At 41.0% G+C, this 25,772-nt stretch overlaps 1 protein-coding gene across 1 annotated transcript in view; it reads right to left on the bottom strand.

The window, feature by feature from the left end:
* Positions 1 to 4,424: 4,424 nt before the first annotated feature.
* ADAMTSL3 (ADAMTS like 3) overlaps positions 4,425 to 25,772 on the bottom strand; it is a 276,104-nt gene continuing 254,756 nt past the window's right edge. Inside the window, exons 28-30 of the mRNA XM_045561569.1 lie at positions 25,206 to 25,306; positions 6,766 to 6,980; positions 4,425 to 6,065 (exon numbers count right to left, since the gene is read on the bottom strand). Of these exons, the coding sequence (XP_045417525.1) occupies positions 5,959 to 6,065; positions 6,766 to 6,980; positions 25,206 to 25,306 (423 nt within the window). The 3' untranslated portion in view covers positions 4,425 to 5,958. The remainder of the gene's footprint in view (positions 6,066 to 6,765; positions 6,981 to 25,205; positions 25,307 to 25,772) is intronic.

Raw genomic sequence — 25,772 nt, forward strand, 5'->3', positions numbered from 1 at the left:
AAACCAGTACAAAAAGAAGTATAATTGGTACACTAAGAAAGAAAAGAAGACAGAATCATAAAATGCTCAATTAAAACCACAAAACACGAGATTGGGCACATTCGGAGTGTTTTGCCAGGTGTGGTGGTGCACACCTATAGTCCCAGCTACTCACAGGGCTGCCGCAGGATGATCACTGGAGGCCAGGAGTTTGAAGCTGCAGTGTGCTATACTCATGCCTGTGAAGGAATAGCCCCTGCATTCCTGGGCAACAAACTGAGACCCCCTCTCTTAAAAAAAGAAAAAAAAACCCATAAAAGATGGGAATAGAGTAGTAGTCAAAAACAGAAACAAAGAACAAGAATAACAAATAGAAAACAGTAACAAATACAGTGGATATTAATCATATCATATCAATTTGAATGTCAATGGTCAATCACCAATTGAAAAACAGAAATTGCCAGAGTGGATCAAAAACAATATCCAACTATATGTTGCCTATGAGAAACCCACTTTAAATATAAAACCACATATAGATTAAAAGTGAATGGATAGAGAAAAATATAGCATGCTAACACTAATCAAAAGAAAAGAATAGCTATATTAATTTCAGACAAAGTAAACTTTGAAGCAAGGAACGTTAGCAGGGATAAAGAAGGGTATGACAGAATGATAAGGGGATCCACTCGCCAAGAAGACATAACAATAGTTAATGTGTATGTGCCTAACAACAGAGCATCAAACTACATGAGGCAAAAACTGATGAAAAACGGATTAATCCACTATCACAGTTGAAGATTTCAACACCTCTCTAGCAGAAATGGACAATTCCATAGGCAGAAAATCACTAAGGACATAATTGGACTCAACAACACCATCAATCACCTGGATATAATTGACATCTATAAACAACTTCATCCAACAAGAGCAAATCACACATTCTTCTCAAGCTCACATGGAACATTCCCCAAGACAGACCACATTCTGGGCCACAAAACACACCTTAACAAATTGAAAAGAACAGAAATCATACAACGTCTGCTTTCAGACCACAATGGAATTAAACTAGAAATCAGTAACAGAAAGATAATTGGAAACTCCCCAAATACATGGAGATGTTAAACAACACATTTCTAAATAAACAGGGATTTAAAAAAAATCTCAAGAGAAATTTAAAATTATTTTGAACTAAGTTAAAATGAAAATGCAATTAAAAATTTGTAGGATGTAGCAAAAACAGTGCTGAGGGAAATTTATAGCAGTCCTAGGTAATGTAATAAGACAAGAAAGGGGAAAAGGGTATACAGATTGTGAAGGAAGAAATAAAACCATTTTCATTTGCCCACAGTATGATTGTCTATGCAGAAAATCCAAAAGAACCAATAAACTCCTAGAACTAATAAGCAGTTATAGCAAAGTTGCACGCAAGGTTAATATACAAAGTCAACCACTTTCCTGTGTACTAGCAATGAACAAGTGGAATACCACTTACATTAGCACCCCTTTCTATTTCCCCATCATTTGTCAAAGTGGAGCCTCTTTTTCTTCCCAAGGAGACTGAATTATACATTGATGTGATTGAAGTCCCTCCACAGGGTCCCACAATAACTGTGCATCCCTTCAGAGTGAGGCAGACATTTTCTGGAACGCCAACAGTCTTATTGCTGAGAATGGTCTTCATTCTCACAGTGGACGTGGCAAAGAGTAATGACTTTTTAGACACAACACTAAAGGCACAATTGAAAGGAATAATTGATAAACTAAACTTCATTAAAATTAAAAACTTTTGCTCTGCAAAAGACACTGTCAAGAGAATGAGAAGACAAGCCACAGATTGGGAGACAATAGTTGCAAAAGATATATCTGACAGAGGACTGTTATCCAAAATATACAAAGAATTCTTAAAACTCAACAATAAGAAAACAAACAACCCAACTAAAAAATGGGCCAAAGACCTTAATAGACATCTCACCAAAGAAGACTTACAGCTGGAAAGTAAGCATTTGAAAAGATGCTCTGAATCATATGTCATCAGGGAAATGCAAGTTAAAACAATGAGATATCATCACTGCACAACTATCAGAATGGCCAGAATCCAGAACACTGACAACACTAAATACTGGCAAGAATGTGAAGAAACAGGGGCTATCATTCATTGCTGATGGAAATGCAAAATGGTACAACCACTCTGAAAGACAGTTTAGCAGTTTCTTACAAAACTAAACATACTCTTAACCATATAATCCAGCAATCGTGCTTCATGGCAATTTACCCAAAGGAGCTGAAAATGTATATCCACACAAAAACCTTCATATGTATGTTTATAGCAGCTTGATTCATAATTGCAAAAATTTGGAAGCAAACCAAAATGATCTTCAGTAGGTAAATGGATACATAAACTGTGGTACATCCAGACAAAGGAACAGTATTCATCGATAAGCAGCAATGAGGTATCAAAAGGTGAAAAGACACAGAGGAAACTTAAATGATTATTACTAAGTGAAAGAAGCCAATCTGAAAAGGTGACATGCAGTATGATTCCAACTATATGACATTTTGGAAAAGGCAAAACTTTGGAGACAGTATAAAGATCAGTGGTTGCCAGGGATTTGGGATGAAAAGTGAGAACAAGGGGGATTTTTAGGGTGGTGAAAATACTCCATGTAACACTAATGGTGGATACATGTCATTATACATTTGCCCAAACCCATAAGACATATAACACCATGAGTGAACTCTTACGTAAACTACGGACTTTGGTTGATAAAGATGCATCAATGTACAATAGGTCCATCGATTGTATTAACAACAAATGTACCACTCTGGTGGGAGATGCGGATAATGTGGGGGCTGTGCTGTGTTGGGACAGGAGGTATGTGGGAAATCTCTGTACCTTCTGATCAATTTTGTGCAACTAAAATTGCTCTTAAAAACAGTCTTTTTAAAAAGGATATTGGTACCTCTTGCTCTCCCAACTACCACTTGCTTCTATACCTGTTTCAGGCTGTTTGTTTGGGACTTCTTTCTTCTGCTCTTGACATTCTTTTAAATATGATTCACAAGATGTAAATGAGTGGGCTGTGGCAATTATAGTGAATCTCGTGTGATCTGCCCTGAATCTTGTAATTTACACTCCAAAGGACAGTCTAAGGCTTTGAACCCCATTGGGGTTGCTCCTAGACTAACAAGGGGGCAGCCAAAGCGACAATACCCAAGGACACGAAAAATGTAACACAAATAAGCTGCCTACATTTATAGGGATGCCACTGAATAATAAAAGTAAATTTATTTCTGAATTACTTAAGGATCATGAAAGAGAAACATTAACTCTCATGTTATAAAAACAGTAGTAAAATACAGTACACAGGAATGTCATTTGAATGATGACAAAAGTATAACAGCAAATGAAAAATAGTAATTTTAACTTTAAATACAAAGGTGAAGCAATTTAATAAGAAATTTTGTTAATAAGAAAATATATGTCCCGTGTCTTTATTACATACTGTACAAAATAAAATATTGCACCTTTAATTCATGTAATAAATATATACAAAGAGTATTTTACAAATGATCTTTCTTTTAATTTAATAACCTTCAACAATCAAATGTGAGTGATGATTAACAACTCATGGGCTGGTGTGTCCTCTTTACTTTCCCCCTCCCTAGCCACCAAACCCTCCACCCACAGCAGTGCCCCCCCAGCCACCAAACCCTCCACCCACAGCAGTGCCCCCCCAGCCACCAAACCCTCCACCCACAGCAGTGCCCCCCTCCCCAGCCACCAAACCCTCCACCCACAGCAGTGCCCCCCCAGCCACCAAACCCTCCACCCACAGCAGTGCCCCCCTCCCCAGCCACCAAATCCTCCACCCACAGCAGTGCCCCCCTCCCCAGCCACCAAACCCTCCACCCACAGCAGTGCCCCCCTCCCCAGCCACCAAACCCTCCACCCACAGCAGTGCCCCCCCAGCCACCAAACCCTCCACCCACAGCAGTGTCCCCCTCCCCAGCCACCAAACCCTCCACCCACAGCAGTGTCCCCCTCCCCAGCCACCAAACCCTCCACCCACAGCAGTGCCCCCCCAGCCACCAAACCCTCCACCCACAGCAGTGCCCCCCCAGCCACCAAACCCTCCACCCACAGCAGTGCCCCCTCCCCAGCCACCAAACCCTCCACCCACAGCAGTGCCCCCCCAGCCACCAAACCCTCCACCCACAGCAGTGCCCCCCTCCCCAGCCACCAAACCCTCCACCCACAGTAGTGCCCCCCTCCCCAGCCACCAAATCCTCCACCCACAGCAGTGCCCCCCTCCCCAGCCACCAAACCCTCCACCCACAGTAGTGCCCCCCTCCCCAGCCACCAAATCCTCCACCCACAGTAGTGCCCCCCTCCCCAGCCACCAAACCCTCCACCCACAGCAGTGCCCCCCTCCCCAGCCACCAAACCCTCCATGCACAGTAGTGCTCATCCCAGTGTCAGTGAGGCTCAAGTTAGACAAAAGGGACCCGGTGCTCAGAATATGGCAGAGAAACGCAGCAAGCTTGTCCACAGACAAATCCAAAGCCAAAATGCACTGTTCACTGATGATCAAGCAGGGTCCAGCACAACCTGCTGCAGGTAACTTTGCTGCCAACAGGCAGCAGGCAGCATGCGTACAGGCAGCTGGGACACTGAATACAGAAGTGTGACCACTTGTCTGGGGTTGTATGTTATCTAAAGCCATAACTAGTAGGATATGAGAGAGAGTCCCACAGCCTGAACCTAATTCAGCAACATTTACTGCAAACTTAACCTCCACCCTGACACTATCACTAACACCAGGATCAGCCCCAATCTAAAGCCAACCCAATCTGACCTAACCCTAACCCCTAAAGCCAACTCTAACCTTAACCCTAATTTAACTTCCTTTCTCACCTAACCCAGTCCTAGCTCTAATCCTAAAACTAAAATTAACCCTTGCCCTTTTCTCTAAATCCTAAACCAAATCCTAACTCTAACCCTAACAGTGTAATTTCCAGCCTAACCTAATTCACTTTGGACTTACTGAAAAAATAGCTCAGATTAAAACAATTATTTACTATAAACAATTTTTTTCAACTATCATGTTTCTTATTTAGATTACTTTCTTATAAATTTTCCAAAATAAAAATCCTCAGGAATACTATTCTATGTATAAATTAGGTCTAATAAGGCTTTGATTTTTCTGTTTGTGTGCAAGAGAATAGTGCTTTAAAAAAGTTTCATTCACAGCTCTTAAAAAGAAAGCTTTGAATACACTTCAAAATCAGTAGAAAAGGTTAACTTTCCCTCTTCTTTGACTTCCAAGATGCCTCGTTTGGTCACAGATTTCTGTAGTTGTGAAAATGGCAGCAGAATCTACTGTGTGTCTTCTTCCATGGGCGCTCTGAGGGCAAGGACAAGATGCCATCCCCCTGCGAATCCTTGGGTCAGTCAGTATCACAACCCTGTCCAGAGAGATTGTCTCTTTTTCACAGACTAAACTTAAGGATCTACGAAAATGCCATTGGTACCGACATCTAAACTGGCTAGAGCTTCTAAAATGCAAATACCTGTTGAAACCCTACAACTTGAGAGAAGAAGTCATCAGGTGCCGTGTTTCCCAAGTCTTCAGGATGTACCACGCTGTGCTAGTCTACAAACCACAGGCAAGAGGCAGCACGTGGTGATGCGCTCATGATCTTGGAGATTTCCTGCTCTGTACTTGATGAGGCCCCGAGCGCAATGGCATGTGTGCTATGCTTAACCCTGGAATACATCAATTTTAAAAACTGGGATTAAAAACGGACCTTGGGAAAATTTCACTTTACAAAATTTTAACAGTGGTGTTTTTGCATCAACCTCTCTTTGACCATAGAATCTAGAGTCTTTTAAGAAATACATGTTTTTGAACCAACAACATGGGAAAAAAGCTTGTTTTCCTTTTATCTTCACAGCAGCATCACGACCCCTCCAAAGGTCTATCCTTCTTGACATGACCGGCAGCACCTTTGTTTGTAGAGGCGTAGGGAGCACAAGTTAAGATGCTTCACAAACATACAGTAGTGAGCTGTATCTGTGCAATCTCCTGCCAAAAAGAAAAAAAATCCATAACACACGGCTCATTAGAGACCTAGTAAAAAAATCATTTGAGTTTATGAAAAACTATAAATTGAGATCACAGAGTGAGGTAAAGAAATTAGCTTCGGGTTAGGGCCATTGCTTTGCATTAGAATCGGAGGTGCATTGGACTCCGTTCCCAGCTCGGCCAAGGGGCCTCTCACTGCTCTCTGGGGACCTCCCTGCCCGGTTGGCCCATCTGCTCCTCTCCATGCTCAGAGCAGCAATGCTTAGCTTTTGCAGGGTCATGTAGCCTTTGGAAAACTTACGAAAGCTATGGACCTGCTCCTTAGAAAAACAAACCTATGATTAATCTTTACATATACTTTCAGGACATTTGCACACCCACACAAGCTCATCCATGGAATCTCTGTCTTGGCAGATGAGACCACCAGGCAGAAGAGAAGTGTGTCGAGAGGCTGCCAGTGCTTGTTAGAAAGGGGAGCCCATGATGCTGGCACCCTACTAATTCAACCGTGTTTTCTCTAGAGAACACAGCTGTGCCCGCATAAAGGAGCTAATCTCCTAACGTCCCAAGCTACCACATCCATTCAGATGGGACCCTGACATGGCAGGCACCATAAGGGTCTGATGTGGCAATGGTGCCCCCAGGGGCTGGCACCACCAAGGCCTCCGGGGCAGTGGTGACACCTGGGAGGGGTACATACTATCACAGGAAGGCCCGAGACAGTGCCGCCAGGAAGCTGGTTTCTGTTTCCGCACACAGTGTCTCTCGGCCACAGGTCTGCAGCTCCTTGTGTGCACACAGTCCACTTTCCGAGACTGGAAGCCCCTGCCACAGGCTGCTGCACAGGGCCTCCACGGGCCTGCACGCCAACACACGCCACAGGCCCCTGACGTGCAGTTCCACCTTAAGGTGGGTCTGAAATGAAATAAAACGGAAAACAGGAGAGGCAGGGTGTCACTTCTTGCTGGGACCAAGGCTTTTACCCTACTATACATTCCTTGTACTGAAGGTTTGACAATTAGGACCCTGTTCATCGCTGATTTGTACTGTTCGTATTTGGCTAAGCAAAATAGTGGTACAACCGTGACTGTAATTGAAATAAGTAAATCGCTTCAGAATACAGGCAGTTTTCAGGCCATTGAGAATGACCCTACAGTCCATGGAAGTTAGCACCAGATATAGCAGGAAGGTTCTGGAAACTGCCATAGATACATGATTGGGGAAAAGGAAGAAGACCTACCTTAGAAAAATTCAATCCAATAAACATTTACTTATGGCTTTTTATGTGTCAGGCACAGGAGTACAAGGAAGTAGAAATGAGTAAAATACACCCCTAGTGCCAAAAAAATAGTTCTAAAATATATGGTGAGAATCAACAAGTGACCAATTTGCCACAGTATGAGGCAGGCTGAAATCACTCTACTGAGAGAAGGCCAATCAATAGTGAGAGCTCACACTCAAGTTCGCATGAGAAAAATCAATGGGAAGGTGTGGGAAGATTGTGCAAACGCATCCTTGCCCCGGGAAAGGTTTCCTTCCCCACTGACGGTGGATTGTAAGATGTGTTGGTCTCAGACTCTTCCATCAAAGACCAAGACATTCCCCTCTCCTAGGCCATGCAGTCTAGAGTGACAGTGAGGACATTCCTCACTCCCTGGAGCTGAGAGGCCCTGCTTAGATATGCTCTGATGAAGACGGCATGGCAAGCAAACCATGTGTTTCCACTGATTTCCAACGCCAAGTCAAGGCACGCATATCGAAAGACATGCTCTCCTGACAAGTTGGAACAGATCGATTTAGGCAAGGAAGGGCGTTATTTACTATAATGGCCTACAATAAGCCACTTCAAATTTGTTAATAAACCTTAAGTTTTGTGTTTATAAGCTCTTGAAACATTCTGAGTATGAATTTATACGTGAGCAATCTTGTCTGCTGAAAGAAGCGCTCTTGCATTTACATTTAGGCCACACCAAGACTTGTGGTCAGGAACCACCAACGGCCATTTGGGAAGAAGAATCTCTGTCTGATTTCCTTGACCTTTAAAACAGAACAGAAAGTTAATACCCTCTGATTTCTGAAAAGATGCTTACTTTGAAGGATACAATCACCCTAATGGACCCACTTTGGGATATCTGTCCTTGTTCCCTAGGGCATGGCTTCTGGAAGATACATTTGCACTGCATGAAGATGTGCTCCCACCCCCAAAGATGAATGGAAGAGGGTCCTCACTTGAGAGGGTTCAGTAATTGTCTCAGGAATTTGGAGGTCACTGTATCAAGATATGTAAACCGGAAGCTTGGAGTAGTGGTGGCCATATTTTGCCACGTGGGCCAGAGAGATAGAAAAAACCCCAGTTTTCAGAAAGAGCAAAGAATAAGCAGAAACCCGCAGAGCCACAGAGATGAGAAGAGAGGGAAAAAGAAAAACCAGCTCAATGACTTTCCATGTCTTAGTTATAGTCCTGCCTGAGGTCTGACTGCATTCTCTCTTTGGATTCTATGAGATATTTTTATAACATTGTTAAAAGCCCCTCTTCATGCCATGTAAATCTATAAGGAGTGTTGAAACACCACTGGAAGTGTGATAAAATGGAAAATATTGTGATTATCTGTAACTTCTCTAAGGGAGAGTATTGCACAAAGCTGGAAGTAATGCTTTGATTAGCCAGTAGGGGGAGACTCCACCAAAGGGTTTAATTAAGAAACAACACTGTCCCAGGAAACGGTTTATAAGGTTAATGGGGTGAGGGTGGGGGCTGTCCGGTTAACTGCTTTTGTTTTCCCCAGTGAGTATGAATCCTAGGGGCCAAAAGTTGAGTCGATTTGAGCAACAGAGCAGAGCCTCAGTACTCCTCAGCATCTCCCTGCACAGAGATCAGCTTTTCTACTGAAAAAGATTAAACAAATATTCAAAGAATATATTTAAAAGGATACCAAATTGTTGTGCACAAGTGTTGGGTCGTCTTGTCTCATTAATAAATCCCTCACTCTCTTCGCATAAAGCATTCCCAGTTGACTTTTGTTGTTTCCAGCCCAAAGGACTTTAACATAGCCACCTCTGCTCCAGTGGAAGGCCGGGCTCAGTGGGAAGTCAGAAGGAACCACTGAGCTTCCTAAATATAAAGAATGAGATGGGAACAGGGACCTATAGACCAACACAGAAGCTGAAGCCCAGGATAGCTCAGAGGTGGGTAATTGAGAACACGGTAAAGAAAAAAAGAAAGAAAAATGGGAAGGGAAGGGAAGGGAAAGGAAGGGAAGGGAGGGGCGGGGAGGGGGGAAATGCAAGGTTGGCCCAGCAGAGGGCATCACTTCCTCCCAACCAGGGACAGGACTCAGGACAGGGACACGGGAGCCAAGTGGACATAGTCTGGACGCACACAATTGGGGCTCGTGTTTTTCTACATGAAACATGAATGCAGAAATGGCAGCAGAAATCAAAGCAACCCTGTTTCTACTGGCTTTTCTCAATTTCTCATTTCTATTCAGTCTGACTCCACCCCGGCCTCAAATAGCTCCTTTCACCATCCGTCAGATGGAGCTGCTAACTCTGAGGGCAGTGGGTCACAAGCCTGCTGGTTATCGGAAGTGGGCAGAAGTGGGTGGCTTTAAAGAGATGCAGGTTGCCAGGTAACCTCCCAAAGGTTCTTATTCATTAAGTCTGAGGTGAGGCCCAAGAATCTCTATTTTACAGAAATTTCCAGGCAATTCTGACTCTTGGCTGAAGTTAGGAATCACCACTTTGGGAAGCAAACTTTGTGTGTCCTCAGCATTTTCTCAGGTCCCCATGTTGTCGTCTCGCCATAAAGTCTGGGCTAGCTGGACCCTGACAACTCCCCTGCCCGACTTTGCCATGGAGGCCACACCTCCTGAGCTCTTCCCAGGGCAATGAAGGCCCAGCGACAGCCTGCCCACCACTGATCCTCCACCCACAGCCACTAATGGCTGGAGCCTTTTAGACACCCTCTAACATTCACCCAGGCCCCACTGTGGCAACTGCGGGGTGGGGGTTCCACTGCTCCCTATTCACACCTCACCTATTGCAGGACCCCTCAGCCGGCACACTGATTCAGCAGAAGAGGTCTGGGGGAAAAACAAAGTTCAAAGACTGCAAAAGAAACCCTCGACAGCTCTCACTCGAACCAACTTAGACTACCAGATATTTGAGGAAAAATTACAGTATGAAAGAAAAGCACCAGCTTATAAAAACAGAACATTCAACCCTGGAGGAAACAGAAATAAAAGAGAAAATGAATGGTAACTTGAGTCCTCCCCTCCCCCTAGCTTTAGAAATTTTTCTCCTATTATTTTTAAGAAATTTCTACCCTTTTATTTCACTCCCATATCTCATTGCCTAAAACCCCATTTAATCAGATTTTGAACCTCTTGATAGATTCTTCCATGCCTTTTATCTTCTCTATTATATTTTCTGCCTCTTATTTTTGCTGCTTTTGATTGGAGAGTGCATGGCCCATCCACGGAACTGAAAGAAGGACAATGTGGCTGGAGCATGAAGAGCGAGAGAGTGTGAGGTCTTGGATGAGACCACAAAGGGAAGTAGGACTGCAAGCACGTGGCATTTTACAAAACACGTTAAGGACTTTGGTCGATCTTCTTCCTAAGAGCAAGTAAAACCTCTAAAGTGATTTCAGTCTAGCAGAGAGATGGGTTGTGGGGAGGGTATAATCAGATTTGCGTTTGGGAAAACACACCCCACCTGCAGTGTGGAGGCAGGATTGGAAAACAGCAAGATGGGTGCAGAGGAAGCAGGTTGGGTGGCTGTGGCACTGGACCAGGTGAGAGACGACGGCAGCTTGGCCAAACGTCATGGTGGCAGAAATGGGAAAAAGTAGATGGGTTCAGGAAAAAAATACAAGAAGTCAAAAAGCACATAAAAAGTAATCAGAAGCATGCAAATTATAATGAGATATAATTTTTCATCCATCAGATTGGCAAAATTATTAAAAGACCTATATAATGTTGATGAAAAGGGGGCAACTCACACAGGTTGTTGATATTGACATTTTGATGGTAATTTGGTAGTATCAAAAGGAGCATGCCTACCAATTCAATTCCACATCTAAAAACCTACCCTATAAAAATATTATCCTTTGTGCAAAAGATATGTTCCAGGATGTTTAGTGCAGCATTTGTCTGCAATAGCAAAAAAACTGAAACAATAAAATGTCCATGAGCAACAGAATAATGGAATATTAAGTACAACAATTAGAAAGAATAAAGTTAATCTTTACCAGATGGGAATAGTCTGTAATATATTCTCTTTTTTGTTGTTCTTGCAAATCTTTTAATATGTCTTTATATACATGGATTTAAATGTATGCAATTTTTTTCTAAATGTATATCAAACATTTTATGTGACAAGTTTCTGGGTTTTGTATTTATTTATTTATTTTAAAGCATTAAGGGGGTACAAATATTTTTGTTACATGGATACCTTGTATAATGCTTAAGTCAGGGTTTTTGGTGTGCCCATCACCAGAATAGTGTTCATTGTACACAATAGGTAAGTTTTTACTGCTTGCCCCCTCCCATTCTCCCCACTTTCTGGTTTCCAATGTCCTTCGTATCTCTGTGCCTGTGTGTACTCACCGTTTAGCTCCCAGCTATTAGTGAGAACATACAGTGTTTGGTTTGCCATTCCTGAGCTACTTCACTTAGGATAAGGGTATCCAGTTCCATCCAAGTTACTGCAAATGACATTATTTCATTCTGTTTTATGGCTTAGTAGTACTCCATGATGTATATATACCACATTTTCTTTATCCATTCATGAATTAATGGGTAGTTAGGTTGATTCTGCACCCTTGCAACTGGGAATTGTGTTGTGATAAACATTCAGGTGCAGGCATCTTTTTTATAAAATGACTTCTTTTCTTTTGGGTAGCTACCCAGCAGTGGGACTGCTGAATCGAATGGTAGGTCTACATTTATTTCTTTGAGGAATCCCCATACTGTATTCCTTAGAGGTTGTACTAATTTGCTGTCCCACCAACAGCATATAAGTGGTCCTTTCTCTCTGCATCCATGCCAGCATCTATTGTTTTTTGACTAAATAATGGCCATTCTGATAGGGGTAGTTTAATTTGTATTCTCATTGTAATTTAATTTGTATTTCCCTGATAATTAGTGATGTTGAGCATTTTTTCATATGTTTTTTTGCCATTTGTCTATCTTCTTTTGAAAAACTTCTGTTCATGTCTTTTGCCTATTTTTTGATTTGTTTTTTTCTTGCTGATTTGTTTGAGTTCTTTGTAGATTCTGGATATTAATCCCTTGTCAGATGTATAGTTTGTGAATATTTTCTACCATTCTGTAGGTTGTCTATTCACTCTGTTGATTATTTCCTTTCCTGTGCAGAAGTTTTTAATTTAATTAAATCCCATTTATTTATGTTTTTGCTGTATTGCCTTTGGGGTCTTAGTCATAAATTCTTTGCCTAGGCCAATGTCTAGAAGAGTTTTTCCTATGTTTTCTTCTAGAATTTTTGTGGTTTCATACCTTACATTTAAGTCTTTTATCCATCTTGAACTAGTTTTTGTAAATGGTGAGAGGGGTCCTATTTCATTCTTCTGCATGTGGCTATATAGTTTTCCCAGCACCATTTATTGGATAGGGCTTCCTTTTCCCAGTGTATGTTGTTGTCTGCTTTATCAAAGATCAGCTGGTTGTAGCAATATGGTTTTATTTCTGGGTTCTCTATTATGTTCCATTAGTCTATGTCTCTACTTTTAGACCAGTACCATGCTGTTTTGGTTACTATAACCTTGTAGTATAATTTGAAGTCAGAAAATGTGATGCCTCTAGATTTGTTATTTTTGCTTAAGATTGTTTTGGCTATTTGGGCTTTTTTGTTGTTGTTCCAAATGAAGCTTAGGATTATTTTCTCTAGATCTATGAAATATAATGTTGGTATTTTGATGGGGATTGAGTTGAATCTGTAAATCACTTTGGCCAGCCTGAACATTTTAATGATGTTGATTCTGCCAATCCATGAGCAATGGATGTTCTTCCATTTGTTTGTGTCATCTGTGATTTTTTCATCAGTGTTGTATAGTTCTCCTTGTAGAGATCTTCCATCTCTTCAATTAAGTACATTACTAGGCATTTTATTTTCTTTGTAGCTATTGTGAATGGTATTGAGTCCTTGATTTGACTCTCAGCTTGACTGTTATTAGTATATAGAAATGCTACTGATTTGTGCACATGATATTATAACCTGAGACTTGACTTATTTATCAATTCTAGGAGTCTTTTGGTGGGATACTTAGGGTTTTCTAGATATAAGATCATATATTGTCAGCAAACAGCGATAGTTTGACCTCTCATTTCCCGATTTGGATACCCTTTATTTCTTTCTCTTGCCTAATTGCTCTGGCTAGGACTTCCAATATTATATTGAATAGAAGTGGTGACAGTGGGCACTTTTGTCTTGTTCCAGTTCTTAGGCAGAATGCTTTCAATGTTCCCCCATTCAGTATGATGTTGGCTATGGGTTTGGCATATATGGCTTTTATAATTTTGAGATATGTTCCTTCTATGCCTAGTTTGTTGAGGGTTTTTATCATGAAAGTGTGCTGATTTTATCAAATGCTTTTTCTACATCTGTTGAGATGATCATATGGTCTTTGTTTTTGCTTCTATTTATGTCGTGAGTCTATAATATTATATATTCTTAAGCAGAAAAAGCAAGTTACATAAAAATAAGTATACATTAAGAAAGTTTGATACACAAATATGTATGTATTTGTGTTGTAAATATACCTTTGTCAGTGCAAAGTAAAACATCTGGAATTATGCATACCAATCTGTGTGTGGTCTCTATCTCCTCAGCAAAATAGGAAACTAGGTTGTCTTTGAGAATGAGAGCAGCTGTGCCAAATATTTTCCATTTGAGGAAAATGGTTCTGGCTTGAAATTGTGTTGTGGGGAATAGGAGATGCAGCTGACTTTACATTGCCAAACCTTACTGAAGGCTCAAAATCGTAACTAAGCCAATTGTCAAGGTCATTCCATTTTATCCAACAAGACTCAGTATGTAAAGAAGGAAGAAATAGCTAGCAATTAAGCACCTTCCATGACCGAGGCTGCTTAGGTGCTTCACACTAAGCCAAATAATTACAACTTTCCAACTATAAGTTCACATTGATAATAATACCCCATTTTGCACATTAGGCAGTTAGGTAGCCCAAGGTCATACAATAAGAGAGTGATAGAACTCCAAAGCTCTGACTAGTGTACCTTCCAGGCTCTCTCCCCACTTTCTGCTGGTGACAGTGCTACTTTCTGGTATGGCGGAGCTGCCAGATGGAAGGTGTTTGGATCTCTGGATGACCTCGTGAACAAAGTTTTTCTAGCCCTAAACCATCTATCAGCTCAGACTTTTATACAAGAGAAAAGCAACCAAGTGGGCTTCATCCCAGCGATGCAGGGATGGTTCAACATGTGCAAATCTATAAATGTAATTCACCACATAAATAGAAGTAAAAACAAAGACCATATGATTCTCTCAATAGATGCAGAAAATGCATTCGACAAAATTCAGCACCCTTTTATGATAAGAATGTTTAACAAAATAGGCATAGATGGGACTTACCTAAAAATGATAAAAGCCATATATGACAAACCCACAGCCAACATCACAATGAACAGGGAAAAACTGAAAGCATTCCCACTTAGAACTGGAACCAGATAAGGTTGCCCTCTATCACCACTTATATTTAGCATAGTGCTGGAAGTCCTAGCCAGAGCAATCAGAAAAGGGAAGGAAATGAAGGGCATCCAAATGGGGCCAGAAGAGGTCAAACTCTTGCTGTTTGCTGACATTATGATCTTATATCTAGAAAACCCCAAAGATTCTGCCAAGAGACTCCTGGAATTTATAAATGAATTCAGTAAAGTCTCAGGTTACAAAATCAATGTACACAAATCAGTAGCATTCCTATATGCCAACAACAGTCAAACTGAGAACAGTCAAAGACTCAATATCCTTCAAAATAGCAGCAAAGAAAGTAAAATACCTAGGAACATATTTAACTAAGGAGGTGAAAGACCTCTACAGGGAGAACTATGAAACACTGAGGAAGGGAATACCAGAGAACATAAACAGGTAGAAAACCATACCATGCTCATAGGTCGGAAGAATCAACATTGTTAAAATGTCCATACTACCCAAGTGATCTACAGAGTCAATGCAATCCCTATTAAAATACCAACATCATTTTTCACAGATCTGGAAAAAAAAATTTATGCTTCGTATGGAACCAGAGAAGACTCCAGATAGTGAAAGCAATCTTAAGCAAAAAGAACAAATTGGGAGGCATCAATTTGCCAGACTTTGAGTTATACTACAATGCTATAGTAACTAAAACAGCATGTTACTGGCAGAAGAACAGAGACACAGACCAATGGAACAGAACTGAGAACCCACATATAAAACCATCCTCATATAGCCATCTGAACTTTGACAAAGCAGACAAAAACATACACTGGGGAAAAGAATCCTCATTAAATAAATGGTGCTGGGAAAATTGGATAGCCCCATGTAGAAGACTGAAACTGCACCTCTCACAAAAATCAACTCACAAGGGATAACAGACTTAAACCTTAAAGAATGAAAGTATAAGAATTCTAGAACGATGAGGATGGTGGAGTGGAGGTGACCTCCTGGATTTGTGCTCCCGGAGAGGAAGGCGTGGATCTCTACCTGCCACAACGCTAGAGGATTGCTTCTCCACAGGAACGGTGGGGTTAACCCACGGAGAATCACCGTGGGACACAGGGAACAGGAAAAAACAGAGGCGAGTGGGAAATCAGACCAAGATAATTTGGAGAGTGCGGGACGGAAAACAGACAGCGGAGTGCGGGACGGCTGTGCCTACCTCACTGGCGAGTGGGGCAGGTTCAGCCCCACAGCAAAGCGGCTTGATCTCCCCCCTAACCCCCACATCCACTCGTTCAGGGATCTGACTGAAATTGGTGCAGAATCACCACGGGAGACGTGGAGCTCCGAGGACAGGTGACATAGGCGGGAGAGAGCTTGGACTCGGGCGGGTCTCCTTGGTGCCCTATCTCTTAAAGGGACAGACGCGGACCTGCACCGAGGTGAGGGGCCGCGAGCGTGAAATATTAAAGCGGGACTTTTTTGCTCTTTTCTTCCCCTACGGCGGCTTTCCGGCTGGGGAGCCGCTGTGGGCCCTGGCGCCTGCCGAGCTCTGAACGCTTTCCCCTGGCGCCTGCGACCGACGGACGCGCGGTCGCCATCTCGGTTCCCACAGCTAAGCGGAAAGGACCTTGGACTCTGGCGGGTCTCCGCGGTGCCCGATCTCTTACAGGGACAGACGCGGACCTGCACCGAGGCGAGGGGCCGCGAGTGTGAAATATTAAAGCGGGATTTTTTTTTCAATCTCTCTCTTTCTTTCTTTCTTTCTCTTTTCTTTCTTGTTTTCTCTTTCTTCTTGTTATTCATATTCTTTCTCTCTCTTTTTTTTTTCTTTCTTTTTTCCTTTCTTTTTCTTTTCTCCTTTCCGGTGGCCCTCCAGCCCAGGAGCTACTGTATACTCCTGAGTGCTCCAGACCCCCAGCTCTGATTCCTGTCGGACCCTGAAAATTGCCCCCCAGTGCCAGTGATCTGCGGGTGGGCAGCAGCAATTGTGCGGGCCAAGGTCTAACTGCTGCAGAGCCATAGGGTGCCAGGCGGCTCCCCAGGAGGCTCCATCCCCTGATCCATAGACCCTCTCCAGGTCCCCTTCCCAGGTGTGAACACTGAGTGCTTCCGCAGACGCAAGAGTGTGGAGCCCGGACCTTGGGAACACTGGGACAGTGTAGACCTTTGCCCGTGGGAGCTGCAGCAGCTGGGGCACTGAGTGAGTGAGGGCACTGCCTCCTCGGCCTAGCCAGTGTCTTTCCTGCAGAAAGAGACAGAAACCACACATCCAGAGGAAGAACCAAAAGTCAGGGGGAAAAAAAAAAAAAGAAAAGAAAAAGAGAGGGAGAAGAGGCTTTCTGCTTGCAAATAGTGTGAATCCTGCCTACTAACTCAAAGTCCACAACACAGTGATTTAACTTGCCAAACTGGTCTTAGGTCAAGCCAACCCTCTGGGGGTGGACCCATCAGAAGCAGTCCTCCAACTGAGATAGAAAAAAAACTCTAAACAACACACAACAGTCTCCCCCTCTAGATAAAGGAAGCAACATACCTAGACTGTTTCACAGCCTAAGAACAGAGTACAAGACGTGCTGTTAACTAGACTAAAGCTGTGAGAAAAGATCTAACGATAGAGCCAGATGGGAAGGGCTCAGCGGAAAAATATGGGGAGCACAAAAAACCAAACAGAAACCTCGCCCACAAAGAGAAATACCAACTCTCCTCCAATTGGCACAAGCCAGTTTCAGAATACCAATATGTTACCAGAAGAATTTCAGTCTTGGGTTATAAATAAGCTGAATGATATATAAGAAAAAATTGATATCCAACGCAAAGAAACCGCAAAAAAATTCCAGGATTTGGAAGAAAAATTCACTAAAGAAATAGACATATTGAAGAAAAACCAAACTGAACTCCTAGAAATGAGGGATTTATTCAGGAAGCTACAAAACACAGTGGAAAGTCTCAAGAACAAGGTAGATCAAATAGAAGACAGAATCTCAGAGATCGAAGATAACTCTTTCCAATTAAATAAGACAGTCACAGAGATAGAGCAAAGAAATAAGAAAAAAGATCAGCGTCTTCAAGAAATGTGGGATTATGTGACGAAACCTAACGTGAGAGTTATAGGCATCCCTGAAGGTGAAGAAGATAATAAGCAAGGGCTGGATAAACTATTTGAAGACATAATAGAAGAAAATTTCCCAGGCCTTGCTAAAACTTTAGATATACAGGTTCAAGAAACTCAAAGAACCCCTGGTAGATTCATAGCAAATACGAAAACACCACGCCACGTAGTCGTCAGACTGACCTAAATATCCACTAAAGAGACCCTTCTTCGAGCTGTAAGGAGAAAGAAACAAGTAACATACAAAGGGAGACCCATTAGAATTACGCCAGATTTCTCAACTGAAACTTTACAAGCAAGAAGAAGTTGGGGCCCCATTCTCACTCTTCTGAAACAGAATAATGCCCAGCCTAGAATCTTCTACCCAGCTAAGCTAAGCTTTCTATATGAAGGAGAAATTAAGACATTCTCAGATAAACAAGGACTGAGGGAATTCACCAAGACAAGACCACCCCTCCAAGAAGTACTCAAAAGAGAGTTACACACGGATCATCACAACAAAGACCCACGAATGTAAAACCACCCAAGAGCTAAAGATCAAATTCTAGCCACCACAATGGCTCACGAGAGAAAACATAGCAATGAAGTTCTACCCAATAAGATAAACAGAAATCTATCCCAATTATCAGTTCTCTCACTAAATGTCAATGGCCTGAATTCCCCACTCAAGAGACATAGACTGGGCCAATGGATAAAAAAAAAACACAAACCAAGTATCTGCTGCCTTCAGGAAACTCACTTAACCGGCAAAGATGCATTTACACTGAAAATAAAAGGATGGAACTTGATATTTCAAGCAAATGGTAGCCAAAAGAAAGCTGGTGTGGCAGTTTTAATTTCCAATAACTTAGTCTTTAAACCAACAAAAGTAATAAAAGACAAAGATGGTTACTACATACTGGTGAAAAGCACAATTCAACAAGAAGACATAACCATACTTAATATATATGCACCCAATCTAGGCGCACCCAGATTCATAAAGCAAATCCTACTCGATCTAAACCAAATGATAGACAACAACACTTTAATAGTTGGAGACTTTAACACCCCACTGACAGCACAGGACAGATCCTCCAAGCAGAAAATAAGCAAAGACATAGTAGACTTAAACAGAATGCTAGAACAAATGGGCCTGACTGACATCTACAGGACATTCTACCCGAAATCCACTGAATATACATTCTTCTCATCAGCTCACGGGACATTCTCTAAGATTGACCATATCCTAGGTCATAAAGCAAGTCTTAAAAAGATTAAAAAAATAGAAATCATACCTGCATCTTCTCAGATCACAATGGAATAAAAATAATAATGAACCCTAACAGGAACTCTCATTCCTACTCAAAGTCATGGAAGCTAAACAACCTTCTCCTGAATAACAATTTTGTAAAGGAAGAAATGAAGTCAGAAATCAAAACATTCTTTGAATTAAATGACAAAGGTGACACAACTTATCAAAATCTATGGGATGCAGCTAAAGCAGTCCTGAGAGGAAAATTCATTTCCATAAATGCCTATTTCAAAAAGACAGACAACTTACAAATAGACAACTTAATGAATAGACTCAAAGAGCTGGAGAAAGAAGAACAGACTGACCCCAAACCCAGCAGAAGGTGAGAAATTATTAAGATCAAATCAGAATTAAATGAAAAAGACAACAAAAATACTATAAGGGAAATTAATAAAACAAAAAGTTGGTTCTTTGAAAAGATAAATAAAATAGACACACCACTGGCTAGACTAACCAAGAGCAGAAAAGAAAAATCTTTAATAACTTCCATCAGGAACATGAAAGGAGAAATCACAACCGAAGCCACAGAGATACATGACATTATCTATGAATATTACAAAAATCTTTATGCACACAAATTGGAAAATGAGGAGGAAATGGACAAATTTTTAGAAACACACAGCCTTCCCAAGCTCAATCAGGAAGAAATAGAATTCCTGAATAGACCAATATCAAGAACTGAAATTGAAACAGCAATAAAAAACCTTCCCAAAAAGAAAAGCCCTGGTCCAGATGGGTTCACACCTGAATTTTACCATACATACAAAGATGAACTGGTGCCCATCCTACATAAACTATTCTTCAATATTGAGAAGGATGGAATTCTCCCCAACACATTCTACCAAGCCAATATAACATTGATACCAAAACCAGGAAAGGATGCAACAAAAAAAGAAAACTACAGACCAATTTCTCTCATGAATGTAGATGCAAAAATTCTCAATAAAATCCTAGCAAATCGTATCCAAGTGCTGATTAAAAAAATAATTCATCACGACCAAGTAGGCTTCATCCCAGAGATGCAGGGGTGGTTCAACATATGAAAATCTATAAATGTAATTAACCACATAAATAGAAGCAAAAATAAAGACCATATGATCCTCTCAATAGATGCAGAAAAATCATTTGACAAAATTCAACACCCTTTTATGATAAAAACACTTAACAACATAGGCATAAATGGGACCTACCTAAAAATAATACAAGCCATATATGACAAACCCACAGCCAACATCATACTGAATGGGGAAAAATTGAAAGCATTCCCACTCAGAACTGGAACCAGACAAGGCTGCCCACTGTCCCCATTACTTTTCAACATAGTATTGGAAGTCCTTGCGAGAGCTATCAGACAAGAGAGCAGAATCAAAGTTGTCCAAATAGGGACAGAAGAGATCAAACTCTCACTCTTCGCTGATGACATGATGTTGTATCTGGAAAACCCCAAGGACTCAACCAAGAGACTCCTGGAATTAATTAACGAATTCAGTAATGTCTCAGGTTACAAAGTCAATACACACAAATCAGAGGCATTCATATATGCCAATACCATTCAATCGGAGAACCAAATTAAGGACTCAATACCTTTCAAAATAGCAACAAAGAAAATAAAATATCTAGGAATATATTTAACTAAAGAGGTAAAGGACCTCTATAAAGAGAACTATGAAATGCTAAGGAAGGAAATTGCAGAACACGTAAATAAGTGGAAATCCATACCATGCTCATGGATTGGAAGAATTAACATCGTTAAAATGTCTATACTACCCAAAGTAATCTATAGATTCAATGCAATTCCTATTAAATTACCAACATCATTTTTCACAGATTTAGAAAAAATAATTATACACTTTGTATAGAATCAGAGAAGACCCCGTATAGCAAAAGCAATTTTAAGCAATAAAAACAAAATGGGAGGTATTGATTTGCCAGACTTCAAACTATACTACAAAGCTGTGGTGCTTAAAACTGCTTGGTATTGGCACAAGGGCAGGGACACAGACCAGTGGAAAAGAACAGAAAACCCAAATATAAAACCATCCTCATATAACCATCTAATCTTTGACAAAATAGACAAAAACATACTCTGGGGACAAGAGTCCCTATTCAATAAATGGTGCTGGGAAAACTGGATAGCCACATGTAGAAGACTGAAACAGGACCCACAGATTTCACCTCTCACAAAAATCAAATCACGGTGGATAACAGATTTAAACCTTAAATGGGAAACAATTAGAATTCTAGAAGAAAATGTAGGAAAGACTCTTACAGACATTGGTCTAGGCAAAGAATTTATGAAGAAAACCCCTAAGGCAATCGTAGCAACAACAAAAATAAACGAATGGGACCTGATTAAATTAAAAAGCTTCTGCACAGCCAAAGAAACAGTCATGAAAATAAACAGACAGCCTACAGAATGGGCAAAAATTTTTGCATACTACACATCAGATAAAAGACTGATAACAAGAATCTATTTAGAACTCAGGAAAATCAGCAAGAAAAAAATCAAACAATCCTATCAAAAAATGGGCAAAGGACATGAATAGAAATTTTTCAAAAGAAGACATAAGAATGGCCAAAAAACGTATCAAAAAATGCTCAACATCCCTAATCATCAGGGAAATGCAAATCAAAACCACAATGAGATACCACTTAACTCCAGTGAGAATGGCCTTTATCAAAAAATCCCAAAACAACACATGTTGGCGTGGATGCGGAGAGATAGGAACACTCATACACTGCTGGTGGGAATGCAAACTAGTGCAACCCCTATGGAAAGCAATATGGAGATACCTTAAACAGATTCAAGTAGACCTACCATTCGATCCAGCAATCCCATTATTGGGCATATACCCAGAAGAACAAAAGTCATTCTTTAACAAAGACACCTGTACCTGAATGTTTATAGCAGCACAATTCACAATCGCAAAGATGTGGAAACAACCCAAGTGCCCATCAATCCACGAATGGATTAGTAAACTGTGGTATATGTATACCATGGAGTACTACTCAGCTATAAGAAATAACGATGATACAACATCTCTTTGGTTCTCCTGGAGAGAATTGGAACCCATTATACCAAGTGAAGTATCCAAAGAATGGAAAAACAAGCATCACATGTACTCATCAGAAAACTGGTTTCCCTGATCATCACCTAAATGTACATCAGGGAAGGATACCAATTGGATATCAGACTGGGATGGGGGGTGGGGGAAGGGGATGGGTGTATGCCTACATGACGAGTGCGTTGCACACCCTCTGGGGAATGGTCATGCTTGAAGGTGCAGATCCGGGGAGGTGGGGAGGGGGGATGGAGGTATGACTATATGATGAGTACCAGGCGCACTGTCTGGAGAATGAGAACGGACGTGCTTGGGACTCTGACTCGGGGGGATGGGCGGGACATGGACAATGTATATGACCTAAACTTATGTACCCCCATGATGAGATGAAATAAAAAAAAAAAAAAGAAAGTATAAGAATTCTAGAAGAAAATGTTAGAAAAACTCTTAAAGACATTGGCCTAGGGAAAGAATTTATGAAGAAGACCCCAAAGGCAATCACAGCAACAACAAAAATAAATAAATGGGACCTGATCAAATTAAAAAGCTTTTGCACAGCCAAGGAAATCATCATGAGAGCAAACAGACAACCTGTAGAATGCGAGAAAATATTCGCATGCTACACATCCAATAAAGGACTGATAACTAGAATCTATATAGAACTCAGGAAAATCAAGAGGAAAAAAATCAAACAACTCTACTAAAAATTGGGCAAAAGACATGAACAGAAACTTTTCAAAAGAAGACAGACTAATGGCCAACAAACATATGAAAAAATTCTCAACATCTCTAATCATCAGGGAAATGCAAATCAAAACCACAAAGAGATATCACTTAACTCCAGTAAGAATGCCTTGTATCAAAAAGTCCCAAAACAACAAATGCTGGCATGGTTGTGGAGAGATGGAACATTCATATATTGCTGGTGGGACTCTAACTAGTACAACCTCTATGGAAAGTAATATGCAGATACCTCAAAGAGTTAAAACTAGAACTATCATTTGACCAGCAATCCCATTACTGGGCATCTACCCAAAGGGAAAAATGACAGTCTATAAAAAGGACATCTGCACTCAAATGTTTATAGCAGCACAATTCACAATTGCAAAGATGTGGAAACAACCCAAGTGCCCATCAGTACAAGAGTGGATTAATAGAATGTGGTGTATATATACCATGGAGTACTACTCAGCCACAAAAAGCAATGGGGATCTAGCTAGCACCTCTTGTATTATCCTGGATAGAGTTGGAACCCATTCTACTAAATGAAGTATCACAAGAATGGAAAAACAAGCACCACATGTACTCACCATCAAATTGGTATTAACTGATCAACACTTATATGCCCATATAGTAATAACATTCATCAGGTTTTGGACAGGTGGGAGGCGGGAGGAGGGGATGGGTATATTCACACCTAATGGGTGTGGTATTCACTGTCAGAGGATGGACACGCTTGAAGCTCTGACTTGGGTAGGGCAAAGGCAACATATGTAACCAAAACATTTGTACCCCAATACTATGCTGAAATAAAAAAAAAAGAGTAGAGGAAGGGAGACCATTTAGGAGGCCATTGTAGTCAACCAGGTGAGAGATGTTGGTGGCCTCGACTGCCCTGGCAACCAGAGATGGGGAGAGGGTATAGATGCCAGGTATAGTCATGGGCCACACAATGATATCCAGTTAATGCCAAACTGCACAGATGGTGGTGGTCCCCGAAGATTATAATAGAACTGAAAAATTCCTATCACCTAGTGATGCCATAGCCATTGGAAGATGACATGCTCACGTTTGTGGTGATGCCGGTGTAAACAAACCGACTGTGCTGCCAGTGAGATAAAAGAATAGCACATACGATTATATACGGTACATAATACTTGACAATATATGACTATGTTACTGGCTTATGTATTTATTATACATTTTATCATTATTTTAGAGAGTACTCATTCTGCTTATTTAAAAAAAAAGTTAACTGTAAAACAGCCTCAGACAGGTCCTTCAGGAGGTATTTGAGAAGAAGACATTGTTATCACAGGAGATGACAGTTCCTTGCATGTTATTGCCCCTGAAGAGCTCCCACTGGGACAAGATGTGGAGGTGAATGACAGTGACATTGATGGGCCTGACCCTGTGTAGGCCTAGGCTAATGTGTGTGTTTGTGTCTTAGTTTTTAACAAAAAACGTTAAAAGTAAAAAATAAATAATTGTAAAAATAGAAAAAAACTTATAGAATAAGGATTTAAAAATATTTTTGTACAGCTCCACAGGTATTTGTTTTAAGCTAAGTGTTATTACAAAAGAGTCAAAACATTAAAAAAAGTTGATAAATTTTAAAAGTTAAAAAAAAAGAGAAAAGCAAACTCCACTCTTATTCAAGACCCACAAAAAGATAAAAGTTTATTTTATTATTTGCTAAACCACTGTGCCAATATCCTAATCAAAATAGTTTCTAAATAGAGGAATAAAGCAGTTCATTGAAAACATTAGGAAGATTTAATCTGTAAACCTAAATGAAATATTACTGGGCTTGATGAACTTTGTGTATAGAGGAAGAAATATCTGTCTATTTTCAGTGCTAATCTTTTTTCCTTTTAGGGTGGTTTCTCTTTGTTTAACAGCCAAATAATTTGTAATTTTAAATAATACATATTAACTAGTAATTCAGTACAATACATACTACTGAGGATGGCGCTAAAGAAATCATAATTTTTTTTTTTTTTGAGACAGGGTCTCTCTGTCTTGCCGAGCTAGAGTGCAGTGGCCTGATCATGGCTCACCACAACCCTCAAACTCCTGGGCTCAAGTGATCCGCCTCAGCCTCCCAAGTAGTTGGGACTACAGGTGTGCTCCACCATGCCCAGCTAATTTCATAATTTAACAGGAAACTGTCAATTATGAGAGGTGGCAGACACGAGAAATAATTCCATTTTCAGGCAGTTACAGTCAGGACTGAGGCAGGAGAGATGTGTGCTGCCCTCGGGTGGGGCCAGTACCTCTTTCCGTCATCACAACTGGAGTCAGAGCTGTTGTGGTGCTGACAAGCTGTGTGACGCTGCTGCATCCTCACAGCATGACCCATGCAACGTCCAGGACACTGGAACAAAAGCACAACACAGTGTAAACCTGTGAGCTCCTGCACGCTATGTACCCTAAGATCACATACGGAGGCGGGATAGCCAAAGGCCAGTTACAAGGGGAACACCTGTTGGAGGATCAGAGTGCAGCTCTGTGGACCTGACACCCCTCTTTCAGAGCCAGGAAGATGCCTAAGTTTCCCCTCCCTTCCTTTCCACCTCTGAAACTTAGACCACCTTTGGGGAGAAGGAAAAGGACTGGGCAAATCTTGAATCAATTGGGTTTAAGTCTGGAAAGGACTGCACTTAAAACCGTAACTAACTGCCAAATTTGGGTTTTTCTGTTGTGAGCAAAAATGAACGCTTGTATGCTAAAGTAAGTTTAACGACAGGGAAAAAAATAAAAATTTTTGACATGCAGTCCTTAAATTTTTACTAGTCATAATAATGTCTATTGATTTTTCCTTACAATTTATTTTATACTTG

This window comes from Lemur catta, chromosome 9 (genome assembly GCF_020740605.2).
Source record: "Lemur catta isolate mLemCat1 chromosome 9, mLemCat1.pri, whole genome shotgun sequence".
Taxonomy (NCBI): domain Eukaryota; kingdom Metazoa; phylum Chordata; class Mammalia; order Primates; family Lemuridae; genus Lemur; species Lemur catta.